This window comes from Quercus lobata, unplaced genomic scaffold (genome assembly GCF_001633185.2).
Source record: "Quercus lobata isolate SW786 unplaced genomic scaffold, ValleyOak3.0 Primary Assembly Scq3eQI_869, whole genome shotgun sequence".
NCBI classification, from domain to species: domain Eukaryota; kingdom Viridiplantae; phylum Streptophyta; class Magnoliopsida; order Fagales; family Fagaceae; genus Quercus; species Quercus lobata.
The window spans coordinates 35,942-62,076 of NW_022154773.1; the positions used below are offsets into that span (position 1 = coordinate 35,942).

General features: G+C 36.2%; 2 protein-coding genes and 2 long non-coding RNA genes across 8 annotated transcripts; 3 read left to right on the plus strand and 1 right to left on the minus strand.

Annotated features, from left to right (window-relative positions):
- Window positions 1–1,414: 1,414 nt before the first annotated feature.
- On the plus strand, window positions 1,415–5,210 carry LOC115973318. Of its 5 annotated transcripts, XR_004087684.1 has the most exons (6): window positions 1,415–1,502; window positions 1,922–2,179; window positions 3,839–4,124; window positions 4,394–4,459; window positions 4,553–4,615; window positions 4,718–5,210. It is a non-coding gene; the product is annotated as an uncharacterized LOC115973318 (long non-coding RNA). The 5 variants fall into 5 exon arrangements; XR_004087687.1 differs by lacking the exons at window positions 1,415–1,502; window positions 1,922–2,179 and adding an exon at window positions 3,677–3,707; XR_004087686.1 differs by lacking the exons at window positions 1,415–1,502; window positions 1,922–2,179 and adding an exon at window positions 4,213–4,296 and having other exon boundaries at window positions 3,690–4,124.
- Window positions 5,211–15,348: 10,138 nt separating this feature from the next.
- On the plus strand, window positions 15,349–19,622 carry LOC115973314 (serine/threonine-protein phosphatase 7 long form homolog). The gene is made up of 5 exons (XM_031093567.1): window positions 15,349–15,942; window positions 18,254–18,344; window positions 18,458–18,850; window positions 19,063–19,252; window positions 19,588–19,622. The coding sequence occupies exons 1-5, from the start codon at window positions 15,671–15,673 to the stop codon at window positions 19,620–19,622; spliced, it is 981 nt and encodes a 326-aa protein (XP_030949427.1). The 5' UTR covers window positions 15,349–15,670.
- Window positions 19,623–21,419: 1,797 nt separating this feature from the next.
- On the plus strand, window positions 21,420–23,148 carry LOC115973319. Its single transcript, XR_004087688.1, has 3 exons — window positions 21,420–21,461; window positions 21,666–21,712; window positions 23,025–23,148. It is a non-coding gene; the product is annotated as an uncharacterized LOC115973319 (long non-coding RNA).
- A 1,303-nt stretch (window positions 23,149–24,451) lies between these two features.
- LOC115973315 (MADS-box protein SOC1-like) lies at window positions 24,452–25,769 on the minus strand (the record flags this gene model as incomplete). Its single annotated transcript, XM_031093568.1, has 4 exons — window positions 24,452–24,944; window positions 25,286–25,327; window positions 25,520–25,561; window positions 25,647–25,769. Coding segments are annotated over 4 exons (351 nt in total), but the record flags the coding sequence as incomplete, so codon positions are not given.
- Between the last annotated feature and the right edge of the window lie 366 nt (window positions 25,770–26,135).

Consider the following 26,135-nt stretch of genomic DNA (forward strand, 5'->3'; position numbering starts at 1 on the left):
CACTTTGTGTATGTCCATTTGATTTCACCTAAATCCCATAGGGATTAGTTTCAAGTATACTTCATTTAACCAACTGTTACTCTGCTACACAGCACAACTAACCCACTCCCCTCATTCTCAATCAACCTTTCAAGGGTGAGCCCTGGTGTGGACAATGGCATATCCTTTTCATTGTAACTTTGACTATCATTCCCATCACATCATGACACAATCATAAATTTCAAGACTTTCTGCAATGTTAAAAGTATGAGATAATTTGGCCCAGAATGCAGTGATATGATAATAACAAAAATTGCTTCCATTGTCATCAATTGCACTTGCATGATGCATCTAAAGGCGTGCAACAAGAATTTGAATACTGCTGCTATCATCAGCACTTTCTCCAAATCTTCTTGGCTTTTCTTGAAAAATTTCTAACCATAACTATGTCAAAAAATGTTAATGGAAGTTCTTCATCAACAGTCTCTCTTTGATCAGGCCAGCCTGTGGAACCACTTTCTTCTTTTGAGTTGCCCCCACAACTAGATTCCGCAGGTGAGTTGGGGTCTTTAGGTATAGCTTTCTACAAGTGTTTTATTATGAAAAAAGTAGTATCATGATCCCTCCGATTGTTTCCATATATCAAGACTCACAAATTAAAAGTAGATGAATGTACAAAAGCAGCACAACATGCAAGCCTAAGTTACCTGTCTGTCATTATTTTTCCCCACTGAAAAGAATGGGGATAGAAGACAAGAAATCTTTAAAACTCCATAATCAAAGCCCCAAATCCAACTCAAAATGACAAGAATTTAAGGTGATACTATTTTGAAAGTCCAGATTTCAATTTGAAACTAACAAAAAGTATGTGGCTTAATTTGTAATAATCTAAAACTTAATGGATAAGTTTTAAACTTTGATATTTTAGGATAGGACACGGATTTCCTCCAAACAGGTTTGGAGGAAATCCTACATACAGGGGCAGGTGTCACTTAAAAAGAGGAGACACCTCAGCTTGGAGTCATGTGCAACGCACATGACCCATTTAGCTGTGGAATGCTGTTAACCCTAACAGCGTTAGCCTCTTTCTTCTCAAACACACGTTCAGCCTCTTTCTTCTTCTCAAACACACCCACACAGCCTCACGCCTCTCTCTCACAGCCTCAACCTTCGTTTTCTGAGCAAACTCAGACTGGCAAGAGAATCCGGTACAATTAGACATCCCCTCTCTCTCTCTCTCTCTCCTCAAACTCCTCAAAACCGCGTCTCAACCTGAGGTTTTGAGGTTCTGACCGGCGAGAGCTTGTGAAGCGGAATGGACGGCGGCCATATGCAGCAGCAGCCGCCGATCTCACCGGACCAACTAGACAACCCTGATTCCACCCCATTTAGTTTCTCACTCATCTAATGCCGCTCCCATAAATTCGCCACCAAGGACCACCGCTCCCACTGCTCCTACCACTCCATCGTGTCTCAGCATTCTCCCTGACAGTGAGAAATGCAGTGATTCTCAATTTGTTCAGGTCTGATTTTCTTTTTAAAAAAAAAAACATTGTTTTTTTAAAGATTATTATTTCCTCAAATTGGTTTCTCAAATTACATTATATTTGAATTTTGAATATTTATCCTTATGACTATGGACATAGCTGAGTTCTATAGTTTAATAGCTTATGAATTTGTTGGTTTTGAATGGATATTTATTGTTGGTGGCAAGGATTTATATACTACTTATTTTTTGGAAATTTTTTTAGTATAATTTCTGTTGAATAGGATGTTTAGGTATTTTGAGTTTTGAATATTGTTGTTGTTGTTGTTGTTGTTGTTGATCTTGACTGTTTGTAAGACTATAAGCAACTATGGTAGGTTTATTAAAAAAATTGAATATTATTTTTCATATTGAATATTCTTAACACTATTGCTTTTTTTTGGTTTTTGAATTTAGGAAGAAGCACAAGTAAAACCTATTGATGGTAGTCCAAACACTCCCAGTAAACACAATATGGAAATTAAGGCACCGATGATTGGAATGAAATTTGATTGTGATGATAGTGCATATGAGTTTTACAAACAATATGCTCATAGAATGGGCTTCAGTGTAAGGAAACAGTATGTTAGGTGAGGAAGTGCTGGACATGTTAAGAGGAGAACATTTTGTTGTTCAAAAGAAGGTGAACGAGCTATTGACAAACGTCGTGAACAGGTATCTTTTCATCACCCAATTTCACGAATTGGTTGTTTAGCACAAATGACTTGTCAACTTCAAAAGGATGGTATGTTAGAAGTTGTTTCTTTTCATGAACAACATAATCATGAGTTTGCTCCTTCTCCAATGAAACACATGTTAAGATCAAATAGGAAAATTACACCTGCACAACAAGCTTTTGCGGATGATGCAGAAAAATCTGGGGTATCAATAAAACAAACCATAGATTTGTTGAGCATGCAAGTTGGTGGTTATGAAAATCTTGGGTTTTTGAATGTTGACTATAAAAATCATGTAAAGTCCAAGAGGAGAGAGGCTTTAAAGAGAGGAGATGGTCGTGCTGTAATGGATCACTTTAGAAAGATGCAATTAGAAGATCCATCTTATTTTTATTCTATACAACTTGATGATGATAATCAAATTTTGAATATTTTTTGGGCTGATTCTAGATCTATAGTTGATTATGGATACTTTGGGGATGTTGTATGTTTTGACACCACTTATCGAACAAATTCATATGGTTGACCCTTTGCTCCATTTATTGGGGTTAATCATCATAAACAATCAATTGTTTTTGGTGCAGCTTTACTTTATGATGAAACTATAATGTCATTCAAGTGGTTGTTTGAAACTTTTTTGAGTGCAATGTCAGGAAAACAACCAAAAACTATATTTACAGATCAATCTGCTGCAATGGCTAATGCAATAGAAGATGTGTTTCCTGAATCAAATCACCGTCTATGTGTGTGGCATATTTATCAGAATGCTGCTAAGCGTCTACATCATATATTTAATTCATCAAACCAATTTTGAAATGATTTTAGTAATTGTGTGTATGATTTTGAAGATGAAAATGAATGGATGGTTGCTTGGAATGACATGCTTGAAACATATGATCTAACTGATAATCCATGGTTGCGTGAAATGTTTGATGTGAAAGAGAAATGGTGTATGATATACGGTAGACATATGTTCACTGCTGATATGAAAAACACTCAACGCAGTGAGTCAATGAATAGTGTGCTAAAGAAATACTTGAAACCAAAACATGGTCTTTTGCAATTTTTTGGACATTACTCTAGAGTATTGTCTGATAAGCGAAGTCAAGAACTACAAGCAGAGTTCAAAATGAGACAAACAACACCAGTTTTACTATTTGATTTTGAGATGTTGAGACATGCTGCAAAGTTGTACACTCCAGAAATATTTAAAATGTTTCAAGATGAATATGTGAAGATTGTGGATTGTACTATTTACAAGGCTAGTAAATCTGATTCTATCACAGAATCCAGAGTGAAATATCGAAACAAAACTCAAGAGCATTTAGTCAAATATGAAGCCTCAACAACGACAGTCCAATGCAGTTGCATGAAGTTTAGCTTCTTGGGAATTCTATGTTCCCATGCTTTGAAAGTTCTTGACAGGAAAAATGTTAAGAGAATTCCACCCCATTATGTATTGAAAAGATGGACACAAGATGCAAAGGCTGGTTCTATCAAGTACTATCGTGGCATTGATGTTAAAGGTAGTGCTCGAGAGTCAGTGGGAAAGCGTCTTTCTCACTTGAGTCACAAATGCCTTCAAATTAACACATTTGCAGCAGAGAGAGAGATGATGTATGAACATGTTGATAAATGTTTTGACAAATTATTGCAGGATTTGCAAGAAATGAGAATTAAATGTTGTTTGTCCTCTATGGAGGGTGAGATCCATGGTGAAGTTGTTCCCAAGAATGTTTCATAAGATGACGGTGGATTTGAGTCACATGTGGACATTTCTCAAGGCATATGTGGGATCAAAACAAAACCTACTGTAGGTCGTCCAAGAGGAAGGTTGAAAAGTTCATTAGAAGGGACAAAAAAAAAAATCTCAAAGTAAGAAGGATCAATCCAAAAAGACTTGTGGAGCAAGACAATTTCAATCATGTGGTGGCCTAAATAGAGTAAGTTCATTTACATTCCATTATAGAACATGAATTTGTAGGTTCATAAATTTGTTTTATGTAACAATTATTTTTTCTTCCCACATAGGTTGATTCCTCAGTTAATATTAATTCTTACAAAGAACATAGTAATGTTGAACAACCATCACAATTAGTAGATAACATAACTCAGGTATGATGCTACTACTTACATATTTTTTCTAATATCCTATTAAACAATTACTAATATTAAAAAGTGACACATAAATTTATTTAAATGTCATATACAGGAATCTTTCAGTTGTAGTAATTTGGTTGGACAAGACAATGTTGTTGGGTTCAATGGTTTGAATCAGGTATACTTATAAATTTTGTCTAATATCCTACTACCCAGTTACTTTCATTAGTATAGAAAATGAAATATTGATTTGTTTAAATGCTATATGTAGGAATTTTTTGAGTGTGAATTTTTGGTTGGACAAGATCATATTGGGTTATATGGCTTGAATCAGGTGTGTATACTCGTTATGAATTTTGCTACAACTTAAACTTATATTTTCCTTTTAGTTATTTTTTCCATACACTTATTTTATCTTCGGTGGTATATTTGGCAGGCTTCGGTAGATCCTGATATTGACAACCTTTGAAAAACACCATATTGGTTGTTTTCCTTGTGTTTTGCACAGTTTTTGGACAATATATTGGCTGTTATATAACATCTAGTGGACAGAACTTTAACAGTATTTTTTGGACAGCACATTTGACTTCGACAGATTTTTGGAAAGCATATCTGACAATTTGGATAGATTTTTTGGACAGCACAATTTGGACAGATTTTTTGGACATCACAATTTGGACGTATGCAATGGGAAAGCTCATTTTTATATCTTTGTATCTATGTATTTGCATATTTGAACAAGACAGCTTTGAATGAATGCAATAGAATGATATGGATGGAAATTTAAATTCAGGAACTTTAAATTTAGCAATAGATTTGTTGAGCTTTTCTTTTTATTTAGCTCTCTTTAAGATTGGTTGGCTGGATGAAACATGCAAAAGTTTGCAACATGGTTGGCTGGATGAAACAAATATCTCCAAGTATCTTTATAATTGACCTATGCAGAAGTTTGCAATGAAACATGCAGGTTCAGTCTTGAAAGAATAAGAACTTATAGTGTGTTCTCTTTTTTTTTTTTTTCTTTGTCCTCTTTTGTATATACCATTTGATGGCTGGATGCAATTGAAATCATTTTAGAGTCTGAGCCAAAAAAGGATCTTTGGTAACGTTGGGTCTTGGATGCTCATGTATCTGTAAGGCAGGACATATCACACATTGATTGATATAGTACCCATTGGTGCTATTAGTACTGTATGTTAAAAGCAATGTGTAGTAATGGCCAAATTGACAGCCTCTAGGGTCAGATTCTTTGATTCCTCCTTCCCTACTAAGAACAAAAAGAATCTGCCAATCAGGCCACTCTCTTCTCAGGGAAGAAAACATAAAAGAAAAAGGGAAAGGTAAATTAAAAGAAAAAAAAGAAAGAAAGAAAATCCCATTTGTTATTCCCTTTCAGTCATCAAAAAGAAATATCCATACCATAACCCATTTGCATCTCTTTGTTTAAAAAGGCTCATTTGCCTCACAATAATAACACAACATAGCTTGAAAAATACACTATCAATAACACTTTCCATTCATTACATTTCCATTCATTACATCATCAAAGATAATCTGCTGAAAAATATCAATGCTACCATGCACTTGTACACAAATCACCAACTAAGTGCCACTGGTTACGCAAAAGAGGAACCCAAAAAAAAAAAATAATAATAATAATTGACGGAAGCCAAGCCTACAATTTCCAATCAATTTTCTGCACTTCTGCTTTTAGTTTCACCTCATCTGCAAGTCATGATATACTTTACAAATTTTTCTTCTTTACTCTCAAAGTGCTAGTAGCACAAACTCAATTTGACCACAAGTATGGTGAAATGCCAGAGAATTCCTTTCCTCTCTAATTCCCAGTGAGACCAACCAACAAACAAATAGCTCAGACCCATTTGGGCAAAAGCTAAAATGGTCAAACCAAGCACTTCCAGTCAAGCTACATTGGCAGTAAGAGAAAAACAAGCTCTTCCAGCTAAATACTATCAACTTGATGTCATCTAGAAACTCGGGTGTCATCAACTTGCAAGTGGAAAACAAAACTTGGGAATGAAGTGGTTATATCTCTGCCCAAGAAGAAACGGATGGATGTTAGCATCAAAAGCTTGAATTTAGAAATTATTCATGATGGAGAGGCCATCATACTCTAAACATGACATGAGTAGTGAAATAGCAGAGTCATGAGGAATTTTTTTTCTAAATAACAATAAATATTAAAAAATTTAGTTAATTGTCACGTTTCAAAACAATATTGGAAACTAGCATCTCGAGTGTCTAAAACTCGAGTTCCAAGATAAAACTCGAGTTTTTAAGTCTCGATTTGTAAGTGGATTAAGTTAAATTTGGAAAAAAATCAGGCTGAAAATCGAGTTTTAAAAACTCGATTTCCATTAATTGAGTGAAAACGCCGCTATAGGTCTATAAAACGTCACTATAGGGCTTAAAAACGCCACTATAGGGCCCCCTAAACATGTACTTATAAAAAAAATTTTGCGCGAAAACGCCGCTATAGGGTTTTAAAACGTCACTGTAAGGCTTAAAAACGTCACTGTAAGGCTTAAAAACGCCACTATAGGTGAATTTTTTTGCATGGAAATCGAGTTTTAAAGACTCGAGATCTATGTGACATTTTCACATTCACAAAGCAAGTCTTTTGGACTGGAGTTATAATATGGATCTCGAGTTTCTAAAACTCGAGATGTTAGTTTTCTTCATTCCTTGAAAACGTTCCTAACTTACTATTTTGAATGGCTGATGAATGATGTTATGCACAATACCTCGAGTCATGAGTAGTTGAAACTTCCATTTCAATTTAGTTGCTCCAACTCCTACCATCACATAAATTTTGTCAAATGTAGGACCCAATGAAAAGACGAGGGCATATTCCAGCCACTCATTAATCTGAGAAGAAGCAACAGTAGGATTAGAATGAAGTAAAACATTAACAGAAAACAACTTAAAAAAAGATTCCAAAGAAAATAACCTGGCCAGATTCATATGCATTCTGTCCATAGAAATTGGGAAGGCTAGCAACACGAGCAATATAGCGAAGAAGCACATATGTTCCATGTAATTTATGCCTACAATGCAGAGGTTGAGTTTGAGTACTGTAGAATCTCTAAAATCTCTCACAGTGATTACATTACATATCGATAAAAGACAGCACAATTGGGTTTTAACTTGAGAACCCAAAAAAAGGGTACACTAATTGAATAAAGAACATAGATAGATGGAAGTGGAATCCCTATAAGTCGTGGAAGCAGCAGAAATATATAATTACATCAAAGACAAAAGAGAGAAACAAAACCCAATACATCAATTCAACTAAAAAGACCCATATAAGTAAAAATAAAAACAGATACACAAAATCTAAGCTTTAGGAAGAAAAAACAAATCTTTATCGAAAAAGAAGAAGAATGAATACCCATTAGAGAAGAGAAGCGTGGGAGTAGAGTTAGGAGGTAGGGAAGTGAAGCATCACAAGATCGGCGGCTGCTGCTGTCCGGTGAGATCCGTGAGGAGGTAGGGGCTGTCCAGTTGTCCGGTGAGATCGTCAGCTGCTACACGTGGCCGCCGTCGATTTCGCATCACAAGATCTCGCCGGTCTGAGTTTCTCAGAAAACAAAGGTGGAGGAGATGAGAGAGAGGCGTGAGGCTGGGCTCTGTGTGTTTGAGAAGAGAAGTTGAGACGCGGGTTTGAGGAGTTTGAGGAGAGAGAGAGAGAGAGAGAGAGGGGCTGTCCAGTTGTACCGGATTCTCTTGCCAGTCTGAGTTTGCTCAGAAAACGAAGGTTGAGGCTGTGAGAGAGAGGCGTGAGGCTGTGTGGGTGTGTTTGAGAAGAAGAAAGAGGCGGTGAAAATGGGTAATTACCCATAAAACCCGAACTATATAGTTAGTAGGGTCAGTTTGGAAAGATATTGGGAAACTAGCAACTCGAGCCTCAGAGGCTCGATTTTGGGCCCCTAAATCGAGCCTCTGAGGCTCGGTTTAGGTTGTTTCATGTGGCAAAAATCCACGTGGCGTCTACATGGAACTCGAGTCTCAGAAACTCGAGTTCCACGTAGATGCCACGTGTTAAACTCGAGTCTCTGAGACTCGGTTTACTTAAAGTAAAACCGAGTCTCAGAGACTCGAGTTTCAAATAATACATTTTCAAAAATAACGCCTCACTCACCTCACACAAATCACTCTCCACTGTCACTCACCCTCACCCTCTCTCTCACACAGAGCAAACGCTTAAGGTGACGCTCTCACTCACTGTCTCACCCTCTCACACACTGATCTGTCACTGACTTTCTCCACTCACGCTCTCACTCACCTGCTTCTCCATCTCATTGTTCTCACTCTCAGTCAATCTCACTCTCAGTCTCAGTCAGCCTTCGCCAAAAGCTTCGATCAAGCCACAGCAACCTTTTTCTTTCTACGCGGTCTCTCAAAACTAAAGAAAAAGGTGAGTTGCTTTGTACCCACCGTTGACTGTTTGGTTGCCGAGAAACATGCATGAAAAATTAAAGAAAGTCATCAGTCACGAATTTGTTTTCTATTTTGGGTTCTGTATTGAATTTGTAATAAAACTGTTAAACCTGCTAAAAAAGAGCGAAACTTTATTGTGTTTTGAGATTGAATTGGTTTGTGGGTTTGATTTTTATTTTTATTTTTTTTTGTTTTGTTTTGTGCTTTGTTCTATTCGTGGGTTGATGTGTTGATATGAGGGAAATTTCATACTCAAATCTTGAACTATGCATTGTTTTGCAGTGATGATGTTAGGGTTAGTTAACTGGGTCTTTGTTAAATTAAATTGTTGATGTTAGGGTTTGTTAAAGTTGATGATAGGGTTTGTTAAAGTTGATGATTTAGTGTTTAATTTGATCCATGTTACTGAAAGTTTGATGACTTTCTTCTTGGTAAATTTGATAATGTCTTAAACCCCTTTTTATTTTTCTAATTTTGTGAATTCTGCATCTGTGCTCCTTTAAATTTTATTTACATTTAAATATTTCAATTGGGTTGTCATTTTAAATTTTTTTCGCATTTAGTAATTTTAAATTTTCCATATGAAGCGTATGCTTAGTGTAATTGTAATTGGATAATGATCAAAATATACTTATAATAGATTGATTGAAACATTTAGGAGATATTGGAATGGGCTTGGCTGCTTCTCTTAGGATTATTTCTGTTCCTTCTTTTTTAAAACAAAGGAGCCCTGTGGCTAATAGCTTCTGTTGACTTTTTTAGAGATTACACGTCTTACTTTTGACGGATGTGATGTAGCAATATTTAGGACTAGTGACCTGACAACATCACATAATCTCTTTCCAAATTCTCCTTTTAAACGAACACTGAAAAAAAATGGGATTCCTGCTCTCCAAGCAGGCACTACAAAATACACAATTTATGTCTCCATTGTATCCCCATCAAAGGAGCCTATCTCTAGGGCCAACCTGTTTCTAAGTGCTAAACACCCGATAAAGGGCACGCTAAGGGATGGCTAAAGGGAACCAAACCAACCTCCACCAATTAACCATAGGAGGCTTGGATAGAAATCCTTCCGGGTTTCAGTATGACTAAAATGTAGCATAATTAAAAACATCCGAAATAGATTCTCCACCAAAAAAAATAAAAATAAAAAGAGAGAGAGAAACCACCCAAATAGGCTGATCCACATCTTCTAGCTTAATTAGATATAATTTTCTTTGGATGGAGACTAAGTCATCTGGCCTTGCATGATTTCAACACCAGTCAGAACCCTTCAACACACAGCAACCTTGGCATCCATCTTGCTAGCAGAACCATATACTGCTCTGTATCCATATTTTTCATATGCCCCCCATCAGCATGCCACCAATCATGCATAAGGAAAATAAGGATCCCATCCCCAATTGAAACTTCAGATAAGGTCTAGCAAGGCTTCTCAAGCTTAGGATCTTCCTCCAGCCCCAGGTACACTATTGAGGGACCGTAACAACTTAAAAGCTCTTCCCCTTTTGAATGTTATAGTGCACCCAGGTCACACATAAAGAACCTGCTTGTACAAAAAAATTCTAATTATGCTTTAGAACAGCTGCCTTATTCCATTCCTCTATCCTTTTCAACCCCAAACCTCCTTTCATTGGCACACAATCCAAGCCCAAAACAACTGTAGCATCCCAACATACTTCTCTCAAATTTTCTACAAAAAGCTACTGAATTCTTGCTCGATAGCTTTTACAAACTCCTAGGCAGTTGAAACAACTAGCCAAATCACCTAGCACTTGTATAGAATACTGATTGAAGGAGCTGAGGTCTTCTTGCTGAGAGATTTTTAGCTATCCACCATAATTTTATCAATCAGAGATGATCATGAAAGCTCAGTCTCCCTGATATTAATGGGTACCGAAAAAGCAACCTGCTTTCCTTGTACTCCTTGACACTTAGCTGCATAATCATAGTAAAAGCCTCTATTGCAATTGCAAATAGTTAAGTGCACGAATGGCTAACCTCTTTCCAGGAGGGTATCTAAAAAGTATCTATGACCCGAGAAGATGAAAGATAAAACAGTAGTTATGTCAGCCAATATGAGTAGAGGACCAAAAACTCATTATTCAAGATATACCAACCAATAAATCATCAGAGTTTATAAGGGAAGAAAACACAACAGATAAAAATAAAAATAAAAATTGATAAGTAATAAAATTATATAAATCAGGAAAACAAGTCACCGAAGTACACAAGAAGTATAATGGGGTAAACAATCAATTACAAAATTGCATAAATCTAATAAATCAACAATAGAAAAAAGGAAAGGCTCTTCATGGCTGATAGCCAATCCAATAATGTTCTAAAAAAGAACAACTTGAGATTAGGCATAGAACTTTCCATGTCTTCAAAACTCCTACTATTCCAGAGATGCCATATGCACCACATCAAACAATGATGGATAACCAACCAGATATGACCATTCTGATTACAACCAAAACAGCCTTCCCATAAAGAATAAAAATAAAATAAAATTGAATTACGGCAAAAAATTCTCAGTAGCAAATTAACTGTGTATTAATGCAGTGCCTATAAAATCATGTGCCACATGAAGCAGAGACAAGATCACTATACAAATGCCACAAGTAGAGATCTTGAAAAAAATTATAGAACTAGAATATCAAATGAGGCAAGTAATAAAGCAACATAGAAGATAGCTAGTTAAAATACTTTTTTAAAAAAGAACCTGAATGCATATGTGTGACAAATAAAATGACCCAGTAGATCAGATCATATACTGTTGAAAATAGAAAAAATATAAAATGGTTCTAGGAAAGAATTTAGTCATGCAGTCAACCTGAGGTTCCAATGTTGGAATTGAAGGCGCCAGATGCTGCAGCTTTTTAAATTCTAATATTTCAGAATTTGCCATTTGTAACTGCCATTTCTTCCTTTTAGCAAATACATCCTCCACAATCTCAAGATTAGCATCTGGATGAAGCCCCACAACAATTAAGTGTTCAAAGAGTGAGGTAGGCTCCTTGTATTTAGTGAGGTCCTACAATAAGATTCTCAGATAACTTACTTAAATAGGCAAATAAAAATGAAATAATTGGCATGAGAACAGATTAAAAGACATAATTAAAGCAAGCACTATTGTTACCTTCAGAATAAAAATGTTCCGATTGTGTAACTTACATGATAATGGAACATATCAACTTAGAAAAATCCTCAATCCACACACTTTAAGTAAATTGCACTCAATATGGGCAAACTAGTATCTACGAGAGTAGAAAAATTTGTATGATGCATCTCCAAACAGCTGGTTTCCATTATAATAACAAATAAGAACTTTGAAAATGTAATAAAAAAATAAGTACTAATAGTTCAAATGCTCAACACAAAGTGACAATGACCTTAGTTAAGTAGTCCTTTGCCACAAAATCAATACGGTGGAATAAAAAAGAAAAAGTTCAACTTTTTGTGAAAACACAGAGAAAGGATGGAAGAATTTGGAAATATTATGGAGCATTAACTTTAAACAGACATTAATAATTCATATAAAAGGTGTTTCCAACCCTAAATTTTTTGTTAAGGCGTTAATAAATACCCTTAAAATTTTGAACTTTTTAACTTAATCAATAGCAATCAAAAAATTCAAATCTACATGCACAACTAAAAACATATAACAAGCTGAAATTTTTTTCCCCATCAAAATATATGTAGCCTACACAAAACATAATCATACACCACAAAAAGACTATAGTATAGCTATCAGGTTGTGTTCCGCAGGTTGCCTTGGGGTTGTCATTATATGTATCTGATGAGCATGGGTTTTCCACCTTGCATTTTTTGAAGTATTACCAGTCTATTGCTAGTGATTTTTCTCCAATCAAATTAAGGTTTCCTCAAACAATAAGAAAAGAGAAGTCAGGTGTGGCATAAAGCCATTAAAAGCAGGAGGATAGTGAGGTTGTGGTTTCAAAACCCATTGGGTCGTGTATGACTTGCCCATTTAAAAATAAATCAAAAATCAAAAATAAAAATAAAAAGGAAGAAGAAGATAAACAAAAGCCATTAAAAAAGGACCTTTATAGCACCATCTCAAGTCAGTAAACAGGAAGCTCACTGCCCTCAATAAGTACAGCTTTTCCCTCTTCCTCTATATACACCATACCAACTACAAAGGACCTTCCTCTGTAGTTAGCCACCAAATCCAACAGTGATCTAGGTATACTGCCACAGACACAGGCACAGAGCAAAACAGAAAAGAGAGAAAACAATTCCTAGAACTGTAGAGTGGACCCAAAGATGGCACAAAACATCACTTCAATGCATGGAACACCAACAAGTGATAAAATGACATCTCTTGATCATACTTCCACCATAAGTATATACAACAAAGCTTTAATGAGCCTAAGAAGGATATGTTCAAGGGAACCCCAAATCACAAATATTTTGCCAAGGGAAAGCATTGCTCTAACTTTGCTGAAGAACCTCATGAGACGACCAAACCACAAAATTGTGGCTTACTACTGTCTCAAGCACTGTTTTATGTAATCTTCATCACATCACATCCTCTTATATTACCAAAATCATTCATAACATATTCCAAATTAGGAAAGGCATCATATAATTCATTCCTAGTTAGCTTCGACAAACCTGGCACTCTGGTGAAGTTCCCCTTCCAAATAAACCATAGGAAGCAAATAAGCTTACAAACTTCCACTTCAAATGGACAAAGCATTTTTCGTGCCCTTGAGACGGCATAACATCATTCGGTACTATATTTTATGTGATAATCATATTCAATAAGGATTATTGTATTTCTATTATTTTTCTTTTCTTTTCTTTTTTTTGTTGGGTGGGGTGGGCGGGAAGTGGAGAGATAAGTTATGTTAATTATTCTTGATGCTTCACCTTCAAGGAAAACTAATAAACAAAGGGAGACAAAATGTTTTATGGTTTGCAAAAGTCTTTGCTTGTGCAGGCAGAACAGATATGGCTAGGTTATTAGTATCTTTTAGCCAGAAAATGCATTTTTTATTGATAAGAGGAATTTTCAAATAGCCTAATCACTAAAATCTATTGAGCAATAGTATATGAACAATAATATACCTCCCATGTACTAGAGCTATGCCCTCTTCAAGATTTCTAATAAGGTCTTATCATATACCAAAAATTTACTCAAGTACGTATTCAGCTTCCTAGGTCAGAGGTCTCTGAGATAAATTATGCAGAACACGCTCCTCTGGGTAACAAAGTCACAATGCCTATACATTACTGCATAAATGAACAGAGGATGTAGAAATTGAGTGATGACAGATTCTGCATCTTTTGAGCCAAAAAGATGAAACTCATAATTATAAGGCCGTGTCTCAATTATAACTAGTAACCTTTCTGTGTCATAATGAATTTGTATAAACAGTTTCATAATAGGAAAAAGCTGCTAATTATCACACTATTTAATAACCTTTAATTGGATTAATATATTGAAAATTCCACAATTGTATTATATATTTTATTTGTTCTTACTATGGACACCTATTTTTGTATTAATAGGATTTTTTTTATTGTCTAATCCATGAACTTATGTTTTGTGTATACTTTTAAATGAGATAATAATTAAAGTCTAATAATTTTGATATTTAAAACACATAAAAAAAAGTAATTAAGAAATTTACTTATTATGTGGTTGTCATGACATCAATCACAATTATTATGATGTCATTTTTTTTTTTTTGGAGAAGAATTATCATGTCAATTTGTAAGCATTTTGTAATAAAATTGATATAAAAAAAATTGTTTCTTTCATTCAAAAATTAATTTATTTAGTTGTTGATATGAAATCAATCAATAGTATTTAATACATTAGTTTCTTTTTTCTTTTTCTTTTTTTATGTTCCTAAATTACCCTTTAATCTCATGTTTGATAGTAAGTTCATCAAAGCCCTTCATTGTCTTGTGGTATTTGTAACTAAGCATTGTTCTGTGTGTGATCTTCTTTTAAAAAATAAAAATAAATACAAAAACTGCGTGTGTTCAAAACTGTAACCTTAAAAATAAAATCCTAAGTCTAAAAAGCTTTGTGTTCATATTGGCCTCTTTTGGTTTAGTCTTTCATCTTTTACTGAATTCTCATTGTACAAAGTGGCTTTAGTTGCTCTAACTCATACCTATATATTTAAGCATATTGTGTGTTCAATTTTGAAACTAATTGCTTATCATTCTTCTTCAGTATGGCTGCTGCAAATGCTGGACGCATTGACTATACACAGCCTGGACCCATTGACGACTCAGTGTTGACACAGCAGGCGACGCATCGGTCCGAAGCTATTTGGAATGGGCGGGTAAAACACTCAACTAAAACAGTAACTTGTGCACATGCATTTAATCCATACAATGTACACGTATTTGCATATACTATATTAATCCATGATTTTGTTATGTGCAGGATCCAGGGTCCATTACCTACCGTAGTCGTAGTTCAGAGTTCTCTAAGCAACCTCCAATGGTGGACGACCGAGTGAGGAACATCATCACCACAGTTGGTTTGGAGGGACTCCTGTGGGTCCCGGGTAGAGAGATTGACAATGGCCTGATAACGGCCTTAGTAGAGCGATGGCGGCCCGAGACTCACACCTTTCACATGCCACATGGTGAGGTGACCATCACATTGCAGGATGTGGAGGTTCTTCTCGGGCTTCCTGTTGATGGTGACGCTATAACAGGGAGCACACAAAAAACTTGGGTGGATGTGTGCCGGGACTTCCTTGGCTTTCAACCTGTAACTCAAAACAACCATAAGCAACTTGATGGGTAGAGGATTCTCATCAACCGCCTTTTGGAGGAAGTTGCTAACCCATTGCCGCCTGATGCTGAAGAGGATCAGCTGCATAAGTACGCACGATGCTACATCCTAGCGCTATTGGGGGACACAATATTCATGGACAAATCCGGCGATAGGGTGCATCTAATGTGGGTGCAGCAGTTGGAAAACCTTCACAATCCACGGAGGTACAGTTGGGGAAGTGCTTGCCTTGCATGGTTGTATCGAGAGCTATGCAGGGCAAGCGAGGACACCAGTCAGATTGGTGGGTGCTTGCTGTTGCTCCAGTACTGGGCATGGGCCAGGTTCCCCTATTTGTGCCCGACAGTTGAGCGAGGCCCGCCAGTGGGTGCTTACGGTCCTCCAGTACGTGGTCCACTATCCCTGAAGTAAGTCTCTACCTCATACTGCTATAACATACTGTCTTCACCAAAGCACGAGTCTTATATTATGTTTTGAGTTTTCTTGAGTATTTTTATTTGCTATTTGAAGTCCTAGTCTCTTTAGGTTATTTATAAAGGCTTTATTGTAATTAGTAACACTCATAGAGAGAGTGAATTTTAAAAGAATGATGACAGCTTATTTTACGCTTTGCCTTTGAGAGTGTTTGTTTAGGGTTTATCTTTCTTTGTTTCCCATTCTATTCACTCTTTTAAACCAAACAACAACTGACTCATTTAAGATCCAATCTTTTTATTGATTAGCCCAACCCACACCATCAAATATCAAAGTCTATTTAAGAATCCTTCAAGATTTGATCAGAAACCTTAATTTAGTACTGAATTTTTAAAGATCCTACATCGACTGTCCTCTTATTATACTGTCTAATATTATGCAAATGACAGCCTAGATACTGAGTAATTATAGTCTGAACAAAATGCAAGACTGTCTTGCACATAAATAAGCTGCTAATGGTTACATGCTTGCAACCAAACTTTTGATGTGCTTGCCCTCTGAATTAAAGTTATACCTAGTCGTCAAGTTAGTGATAATCACTAATCAGTTATCAGACTTCTGCAATCAATGTTCAAAGTAAGTATCTTTTTGTAGCTCTTTTTCTTTCTAAATTTGGGACAGTTAAGTGTGTCTTTTTAATTATTAATGAGTGGGGAATTTAATTGATTATGACTAAGAATCTAAGATTAGTACTAATGTAAATGCGAATGTAGTAATGGGCTGGCAGGCATATTTTTTAGGGTCAGCAAAAGCTTTAAATACAAAGAGACTGAGTTTGGTTCAGATCGGCTATTTACTGCATCACCTGCTTTATAGCTTAAATCTGAACCAGAAAAAGACTGAGAGAGAGATCAAGTTTTTATCATATAGGCCGGCCCTCTTTTATGTTTTCAACTTTTGCTAAAGCTTTTATCTTCCTTAAAAGCAAGTACTGTGTTAGGTTTTAAAAGGCTTTTAAGAAGGTACACTTATATATAGAGTCATATAGATGGTTGTAGCTGGGAGGCGTGAGTGTGTACAGTACACAACAACACAGAAACAAAGTCAGATCTCTCTCTCTTTCACTCTCTCTTTCTCTCAGCTTTGTTGTGTGGTTATAAAAAAAAAAAAAAGTGTGTGTACGTATCAGAACCCAACCAGTTTGGAATGTAGTGATGCTGTGAGTTTATTTGGACAATAGGACATTAAAAAAAATAGGCACTTATTTTTATATATAATCCATTAAAATAAATAAATAAGTAAAGCAAAGGGATGCTAACCAAATACATGGGGTGTATGCAAGGAGCAAAGCAAAAACATACAACAAAAAATTAATGAAAGCTCAAGGAATCCAGGAACTCAAGAAAGTCTGCAATAGAAGACGTAAGAGATGTCGAAGTCCATTCATATACGGTCTACAAAAATAAGTATTTCAGCTTCAACAACAGTAGAATTTAGGGATGAAACAAAAAAGATAATCTAAGATTTAGATTGTTGTTCCAGGGCTGTGAACAGTTACCCATGAAAAGTGTTTTGGCTCTCTATAAGCATTGTTGGGGATATTTGATGGATGGGTAGTTTAGGGTTTGAAATTTTGGATTTTAGGGTTTAAAAGGTTACAAACCAATGTGTGTTTGCAAGGTTTTAAGTTATTGGGTATTTAAGAAAGGAAAAGAAAAACAATAAACTTCTAGGGATCACGCCTAGGATTTCGTAGGCATCACACCTTCGAGAAGGTTGTATCAAACAATGCTTCATGGCCTCTAAAAATTTAGAAACTTAATCCTCTTTCTGAATAGAAAGCATGACATCCATATGATAGATGACCAATGCCTACTCCACTTCTAGTGGGACATGAGAATTGGACTCCTTGGGATTTTACTAGTAAGCCCAAACTAAATAACTAAACTCAAAATAAGACTATTAGGACAACCCATCTCTAAAAACCAAAAAATTATACATTGGTCATAACACCTAAAATTAAAATGATATTAGCTTGCTACTTGCGTCATTCTCTCCTGGTAGAGAAAACTTGCCCTCGAGTTTTAAAGTGTTGAAGTAAGAGAAATCTTGGTTTCTTGAAGTACATCCTTGACTTAAAATAAAATGATCAAATTCCAATTTCCTTTTATTTCTTCATCTTAAGTGATTACATTATTTCTTCAAATTTCAATTTCCTTTTATTTCCTTTTATTTGATATATGTGATTACATTATAGTTTTAAGATTATCTCAGTACTTATTGATCCATTCTTCTTGATTGTAGGTGGTTGTGGGTCCCAAACAAGAAAAATAGGCCCGCCCACATCTTCAGGGACAGGTATCGCAAGCAACTAGCTTCCATGTTGCCAGACCAGGTATGAAAATGCCTTATTTTACGCTTTTACGAACGTCCATATAGGTTTCGTGAACTTTGAAATATAAACATTGTTCCCTAATGTGTTGTGTACTTCTTTTTTGGCTATTGTAGGTGGTGTGGCAGCCATATGAAGCTCATTTTGACGACCTCCCGCCGTGGTGTGTTGCAGGGAGGGCCGTATGGACGGCAACGGTGCCGCTTGTATGTTTCCACCTAGTAGAGAAACATACACCGAATCGTGTTGTTCGTCAATTCGGGATGATCCAAGAAATTCCCCGCGCTGTTAACACTGACAGAGTGCTTCATGGCATTGATTTGAGGGGGAAGATCGGTGTTAATTGGATGCAGAAGCATGCTGTGCATATCCTTGAGTGGGGTAATCGCTTTGATCGGTGTTGTGAAGTAGTGCTTGGTGATATGCCTCCAGAGCACGAGTACCACGACTGGTTCAAAAGGGTGACTCGGAGGTTCATCGATAGGCCTGGTGCTGTAGTGACTCTGCTGGTAACTTCTCAATCTCTTCTACATGTTACCGTGTTTCTTACCATGAAACCACTGTTTAGAGAGCATGATGTTTGTTACTACATTTTTTGTTTAGCACTTCATCTCCCTTTGATTTGCAATTATTAGTAGTAGAACCAACATTTATTTTATTATCAATTGGCATTGTTGATTTCGTATTGCAGGTCTAATATGTGTGGTTTTTCCATGTGCAGATTGAAGGATACGTCCGTTTGTTGAGGCGTCATCCAGTGGGCACGGAGGACCACAACGACATTACTGAGGTGCTGACGGCAGTGCAGGCGATGACACGTGTCCAACCTCCTATCCCTGAGGCCCCGATTGAGGAGGCAGCTATGCCTACCGGCCCAAGCACGAGCACAGCTCCGGCCGGATGTCAATCCCGTCCGCTTGTTGCTACCCCTCAGCTTCTCCCTACCCCCGATCCCTCTGCATCCACCCCACATGCATCCGCCAGCCCCACCATCCCTTCATCCACCCCACATCCATCCCCTACTGTCACCATCCCTTCACCCAACCCACATTCAGCTCCTACGCCCACCATCCCTTCACCTAGCCCACATCCAGCCCCTACGCCCACCATCCCTTCACCTAACCCACATCCAGCCCCTACGCCCACCATCCCTTCACCCACCCCCCATCCATCTCCTTGCCCCACCATCCCTCCACCCACCCCACTTCCTTGTTCTGGGTCTGACGTCCGTCCACCCACCCCACAGTCATTTCTTCAGCTGTCACCCATTCCATCCTTTGACCTGGGTACCCCACCTGACATGCAGCAGGAGCCACCCTCCCATAGTTCGTTTAGTACCCCTTCTTCAGCCATTGACCCACCCCATGTTCAGGCTGAGCAGGCGGTTGGGTTACCTACAGCGGCTGAAGGTCGGCCTAAACGCATATCAAAGGCACCTCCGTGTGGGACAGGGGGGCACAAACATGGACACAATGTTGGGCCTGAGGCATCTGACGAAGGACATGCAAGACCTCCTCCTCATTATACGAGACGGCGTAAGATTCAAAAAAGGTATCTGAAAGCTTAATGTGAAACAACACACTTTATTCCATTATTATTTCTCTTTTCACATTTCAATAAGATTATTTTTGTTTTCAATATGGTTTGAACGTACATTATTGGAACTAGGTGAATGCCTCAAATAAGGACATTAGCTGGAGGTAGATATTCCAACAAGGATATGGTTCTTAAATGTGACAATGGAGGTAACCCAACATGTGTTGGTTGTTAAATGCTTTTGTTGCAATTTTATTCCTTGCATCATTTGTTATTTTAATCTACATATATTTTTATGATACCACAGTCTATTTTTATTTATTTAATTAATTTTATCATGCTTTGCCTGCATCAAAACGGAAAAAATAGTTGAAAATTATCATCCTCTTTTTGTGTACTTGAGTGATGCCATATGCAAGACTAATGAAACACATTAAGAATATTAAGCAGTTTTTCAGTGTTATATATTCTCATTTGGCATGGTTTATTTTTCAGCTTTTTGAAAATGTGCTATTAGAAAAAATTGTACTAAAGTGAGGTTTAAAAAAGTGTATTTTGAAGGGCAGTTTCAAACCTCTGTGCCATGTATGGTGATATTTGACCTACAGGAATAGCTGTGATTTTCTGAATTTGAATTCCGTCCCCCAACTAAAGAAGAGATCTTGGCGGAATTGCCACATAAGAAATTGAGCACAATTTTGCAATTCCATAACAATATGTAGGGGCTGTAACCCATGGCAAATAGTATATGAGTAGCGTAAGATTTTCAAATAGTAATGTTGGAATCAGGATCATGGATGTTAATTTTGTAGTCACTATGATCTCAAAACCATTAAATAATTGCTAATTTTGTAATGTTGTAATCATGATCTAGGATGTTAATTTAGTAATGTTGTAATCTCATGCACCTCTATATAGAAAAAGTCACAGCGAGTTTTTTTTTTTTTAATGTATTTTATGTATATTTGTGTGCCATGTGGAACCACAAAAAGTATTTGCTTTGTTCTCAATCTTGGAGTTTTTAAAACTGAAATAAGTTTTGTTTCTTTTAGTGGAGGTCACCCGCTTTTGCTCAGAGTGGTTTTGATTTAGTGTGGGTTGTATGTAATTTACAGTACAAGAGGGTTCTAATTGAAGTGAAATGGGTTCTAGTATTGTTGAGAATATAAAGTTTTTCATTGGTTAAAATTTTTCAGTTTTGTTGCATATCTTGGACAACAGTGAAATGATTAGATAGGAATAGGATGGTTTGATCTATGCATTAATGTTAGCAATTAAAGTAGTCAGTGCATGTTTCGATCAGATCAATATAGAGACACATAAATACCAACATGGAGATATTTTCAATATATAAAAGTGAACTGCTTTATGCATGCATAAATAATAAGAAAAACCGTATCATTAATCAGTACCTGTCAATTTGTGTAAAACTATGATGAGCTATAGGATACTAATACTATGATACCAGTTGAAGAGTTACCATTTTACTCATGGATACTTTATTTCTTTTCAACAGGCGTTCCCAAATGAAGTTTGGACAGAATAGATCTGTACGGACTCTTGATTTAACCCACAATAAAATAGGTAATGCTCTTTTTCCTATGAAGATCCCAAGTCATTGGGTTAACATTGGTGAAAAAGACTCGTTCAGACTTGTTCTCACAGTTTTCTGTACTTGATTTAGCAGTGAGAAGTTGATTTTTTTTTTTTAATTTTCTTTAAAAGAACGTCTTCGTGCTGTTAACAGTTAACACCTGTCTCCTACTCAAGTTCAATTTAATTTTGCAGTTGACATACCTATGGATATAAGCAAATTAATTAACATGCAGCGCCTGGTAAGAATCTTTAAATTCAGTTGTGTATGTGAACTGTAATCCCTTTCCATGAAATAGGTTATAAATGCACATCATTTAAATAAGTGATAAAACCTTAACTGCTTGATTTTGAAGGAGCTTTTCAATTTCTGATGGAAACAGTGCTTCTAGTTTTGAATCAAAGATTACGGGATAATCTGCTATTTGTTTGAATTGACAAAGTTTCAACATGGCTCACAGTGACTTGTTAAGTCAATATAATATACCAGCTTAAACTACAAGAGTGAACATAGTTGTAAAAATGGGAGTTTTTTTTAGGGAAAGTAAGGATATATATTCTATCTTAATAACATATCTAGTAGTGAGAGAGTTTGGATACTTGAGAGATCACCTATTAATAGATTCATAAATTTGTGTAAGCTTAAATTTGCATATTGCCTGCTGCATTTTTAAGAGATAAGTTGGATTGATCTACCCAGTTTCACTAAGCATTGATTGGCTTGGGAGGCATAGATCAGATATTTGGAATATGGTTCCGGGTTGTATGATGTGGATTGTTTGGACGGAGCAAAATCGTCTTTTTTTTAGGATACGGAAAAATCATTATGTCAACGCACTCTTTTTGATTGGTCTCGGTGTTGGGGTTTCTTGGATTGTTCATCCAACATAGACTTCCTTGTTTCTCTTAGACTAGCCTTTTTCCCTTGTGTTCATCATCATGAACTTAATTTTTTAATACTTTTGATCAGTATAACTACACTTATTACCTATCAAACAAAAAAAAAAAAGCATTGATTGGCAATAGAACCATTTTTTTATTTGTTAATGAATTAGATTGAGATACACTAATGTTGGCTGATGCATTGGTTGCTAAACAAGTGACGTTTTGGAGGTAGAATGGATAAATGGATTTGAACATATCTGATTTTCAGTTTGTTTATCAGCTTAGAATATGTCGATACAAATATTTATAAGGAATAATAATTGTATTGGTTCTGCTTTATCTCACTGTGGTGGAGAGAATTAGAGTCTTAGAGAGGGACATACATCAGAAGAGCAATTCTTGGGAATTAATTGTAAGAGATTCATTGAAACAATCCATTCTCCTCTCTTGTTAGATCTTTTAGTCTCGTAAAACAGTTGGATATCTTATTTACCAACTTATCTCTGAGAGCTGTTCTTGTGACTTTATTGCTAAGTCTTATCTTTTTTTTTTTAGTATTTCTTATGACATGATTATATGCACATGGTGCTTTTTGCTTTTATTGTCATGAGTGATCATCATAATATGATATTGGCAAAGCTTTAGCTTAAAGTTGCCCTATCTTTTCAGATCTTAGCTGAGAATCTTGTCCAGCAACTACCTACAAACTTGGGGAAACTTCAGTCTCTAAAACTTATGACACTTGATGGAAATCAAATTACCTCCTTGCCTGATGAAAGTAATTCTCTTCTCTAAATAAGTAAGATAATGCTAATTTATAAATTCGATATAGTGGATCTGAACATTATGTAGATTTCTGAGATTTAAGGTCATAATTTCTGCATGTGTATAGATGATGAAATCACTTAAAATCTGCAATCTCATTCACTTAAAATCACTTTGCTTGGACAATAATAACGTGAAACAGGTATTAACTTACCTCTCACTCTCTCTCTCTTAACACATGCATGTGGATCTCTTGTCAACTTTCCTAATACTGAAGCCTCCCTTCTTCCTTGATCTACTTAGCTATTATTCTCGTCATTTTCTCTCCTTCTTTCTACCTCAAAGTCTTATCTTTCCTAAAGTTCCCCAAAACAGAATTGATAATGCCCCTTTTACTTTTATCAAACTCGAAAGCTGTTGGACTTGCAAACTTTGTCCCGTGGTCAACACAGATGAAGAAATTAAAAGAGAAAAGATATAGTGTAGGTTGAAGAAGAGAATCGGAACATATTATTCTCCGCTAAGTACAACTTCCTGACTACCATTTGATGGACCTTTTCGAATTAAGACAGTGATGGTGTTTGCTTTCAGGACTTTGCCAGTCAAAAGGAGAGTTCAGCAATTTTATGAAGATTATATAAATTTAATTTTTAGGTTAGAAATGTGAATTCTGGAGTTTCAAGATTCATGGTTATTAATCTATTTGTGAAGCCTTACTATTTGGTACTGTTTTGAATAAGGTGGTTTAAGTATCGAAGAGTCATGGTTCTTTTGATTCCCTTTGTACTAGTCTATTTATGCAATAGCTGGACTTGCCTGTATTAATATTTAGTATTTATTTCTGGACAGATACCTCTGAATCTACTGAAAGACTGCAAAGTTCTGTAGAATATCTCCCTGCATGGCAATCCTATTTCAATGGATCAATTTCAGCAGGTATGTCATAGTCCCTGCATGTAGTGTTATTAATTTATTCATTTTATATTTCAGCAAAAACCCAATATGTATTTTCAACCCAACTGAACCCCAAACGCTTTTAGATGGAAGGATTTCAAGATTTTGAAGCAAGAAGAAAGAAGAAGTTTGACAAGCAAATTGATTCAAATGTGATGATTGGGTCAAAAGGCCTCGATGAGGGTGTTGATCTATGAATGTCTTACATCAGTGCTCCCTAAAAGAGTAAGTTGTTACACCACAATCTCAATGAATTACTTACTGTCTTGCACCAGGAGAGTCAATTTAGAAACTTGCCTATACGGACAACATTAGTTCTGAATGCTACCAATCTTGGATTAACTATAAACTAAAGTATGTTCACATTATTTAGGTTGGCATGGCTGCAAACTTGAGGGATTTTGTGCTAACTAAACTATGTTCACACTCATCAAGTCCAATATGCCACTCAAAATGCTTATTACCAACACGAAGGTTGGGAGGAATACAAAGGCCTTAGTTGCTGGTGTTTCAGAGAGGACCATAAGGCACCCAGATGCCATGAGTTTGGTGTTTAATGCAGTTGATTCTATCAGCAAACAATATATCAAGGCAGTCAGCAGTACAATTGCCTGAGGCAGTGCAACATTTTAGTTGTACCACAATCTAGTACAGATTATTGGAAATAGACTTACTAATAATGTATTATATTTGCAAAGATGTGGCTTACATTTAAGAGTAAGACCATCAATTCTGTAAGCGAGAGCGCTTTGTTCTCCCTTCTGGTGGTCCAATGAACAACTCAGTTTCCACATCAGAACTTGGACTACTTTCTTCATAAGGTAAAATTTCTCTCTGCTCATTTGATCCTTGCTGTGGTTGAATACCACACTGCAAAGAGATGTTAAAGGTAACTTTAAAAAGAAATTTCAAAAAATAAAAAAATCATAATACAAGTCAAGCAATAACTGGTATTGCATATAAGGTTCTGGCAAGAATCTAGATCTTGCCTAGAGAAATAAGTTATAAAGCAGATGACTGGTACTTGTTTTTTTTTTTCAATACTGGATTGTTCAAAACATTAAATCTCAAAAAAATTTTGAGATTAATTATATTGTTTGTCATTTCCTTACCAAATGGAGCAATATGTTTCCTCAAAAGTCAAATATAATACCATCAACAAGAAGAATAAAAGAATACTAGTACTAGTAATAATAATTGCAAAAGTTCACCTTCTCACATAGCCTTGCATTTTCAGCTGCTAGGACTTTTTCCTGACAAAAAATTAGAAAATAGAACATATACTAGTCAGCAACAACTGAAGAATTCTGTTAAGAAAAAACTTATGGTGCTGCAATATTTCAGTGCCAGGAACTCAACAAAAAAAAAATTAACAGGGAAACTTCTTTCTACGCAACTTGAAATCACCTTGTTGGGCCTACATATCAATCAATTTAAAACTTTACCTTTTCCTTTAGTTGCTCAATTTGTTCCTTGAAAACCTGAGCCTGAAAGTATAGACCAAGATAAAGCATGTTAAACTACCATTTAGTAAAATATCATGAAAGCGAAGTTAGGGATTTTATAATTAACCTTTCTAGCTCTAATGCTGCTTACGCTCCTCTCTAACTGTTCTTCTATCTGTTGGAGTTCTTCAAGGGAGCACGTTCCTAGACCTTGTCCTAGGAGTCTCCTGAGGTGTATATATCTCACAGACTACTGTATGACTCTTTGTAGGAGGGGATTCAATCAGATGCAGTGGATATTAGTGCAGCTACTTGAATGTGAGAGGTAGGGTCCAAGGAAACTGATGAAAAGGTTGATGAGGTTCTAAAGTGGGATATTTTGGATTGTTGGATGCCAGAAAATCACTACGGATGGACTGAATCTGAGTGTTAAACATGTTGGGTTTAGACCATCTGTAATGATTTTCTTGAGTCCAACAATCCAGAATATCCGACTTTAGAACCTCATCAGCCTTTTCATCAGTTTCCTTGGACCCTACCTCTCACGTTCAAGTAGCTGCACTAATGTTGGAGCTAAATGGATGTGGAAAGAGCACTTTGCTGACTGACACTGATA

Excerpts from the sequence above, each read along its gene's own strand:
- LOC115973314 (XM_031093567.1), top strand. The coding sequence starts at position 15,671 with ATGGACAAATCCGGCGATAGGGTGCATCTAATGTGGGTGCAGCAGTTG. Across the intron at positions 15,943-18,253 it reads CGTGGTCCACTATCCCTGAA|GTGGTTGTGGGTCCCAAACA; the intron begins GTAAGTCTCTAC and ends TCTTGATTGTAG. Across the intron at positions 18,345-18,457 it reads CTTCCATGTTGCCAGACCAG|GTGGTGTGGCAGCCATATGA; the intron begins GTATGAAAATGC and ends TGGCTATTGTAG.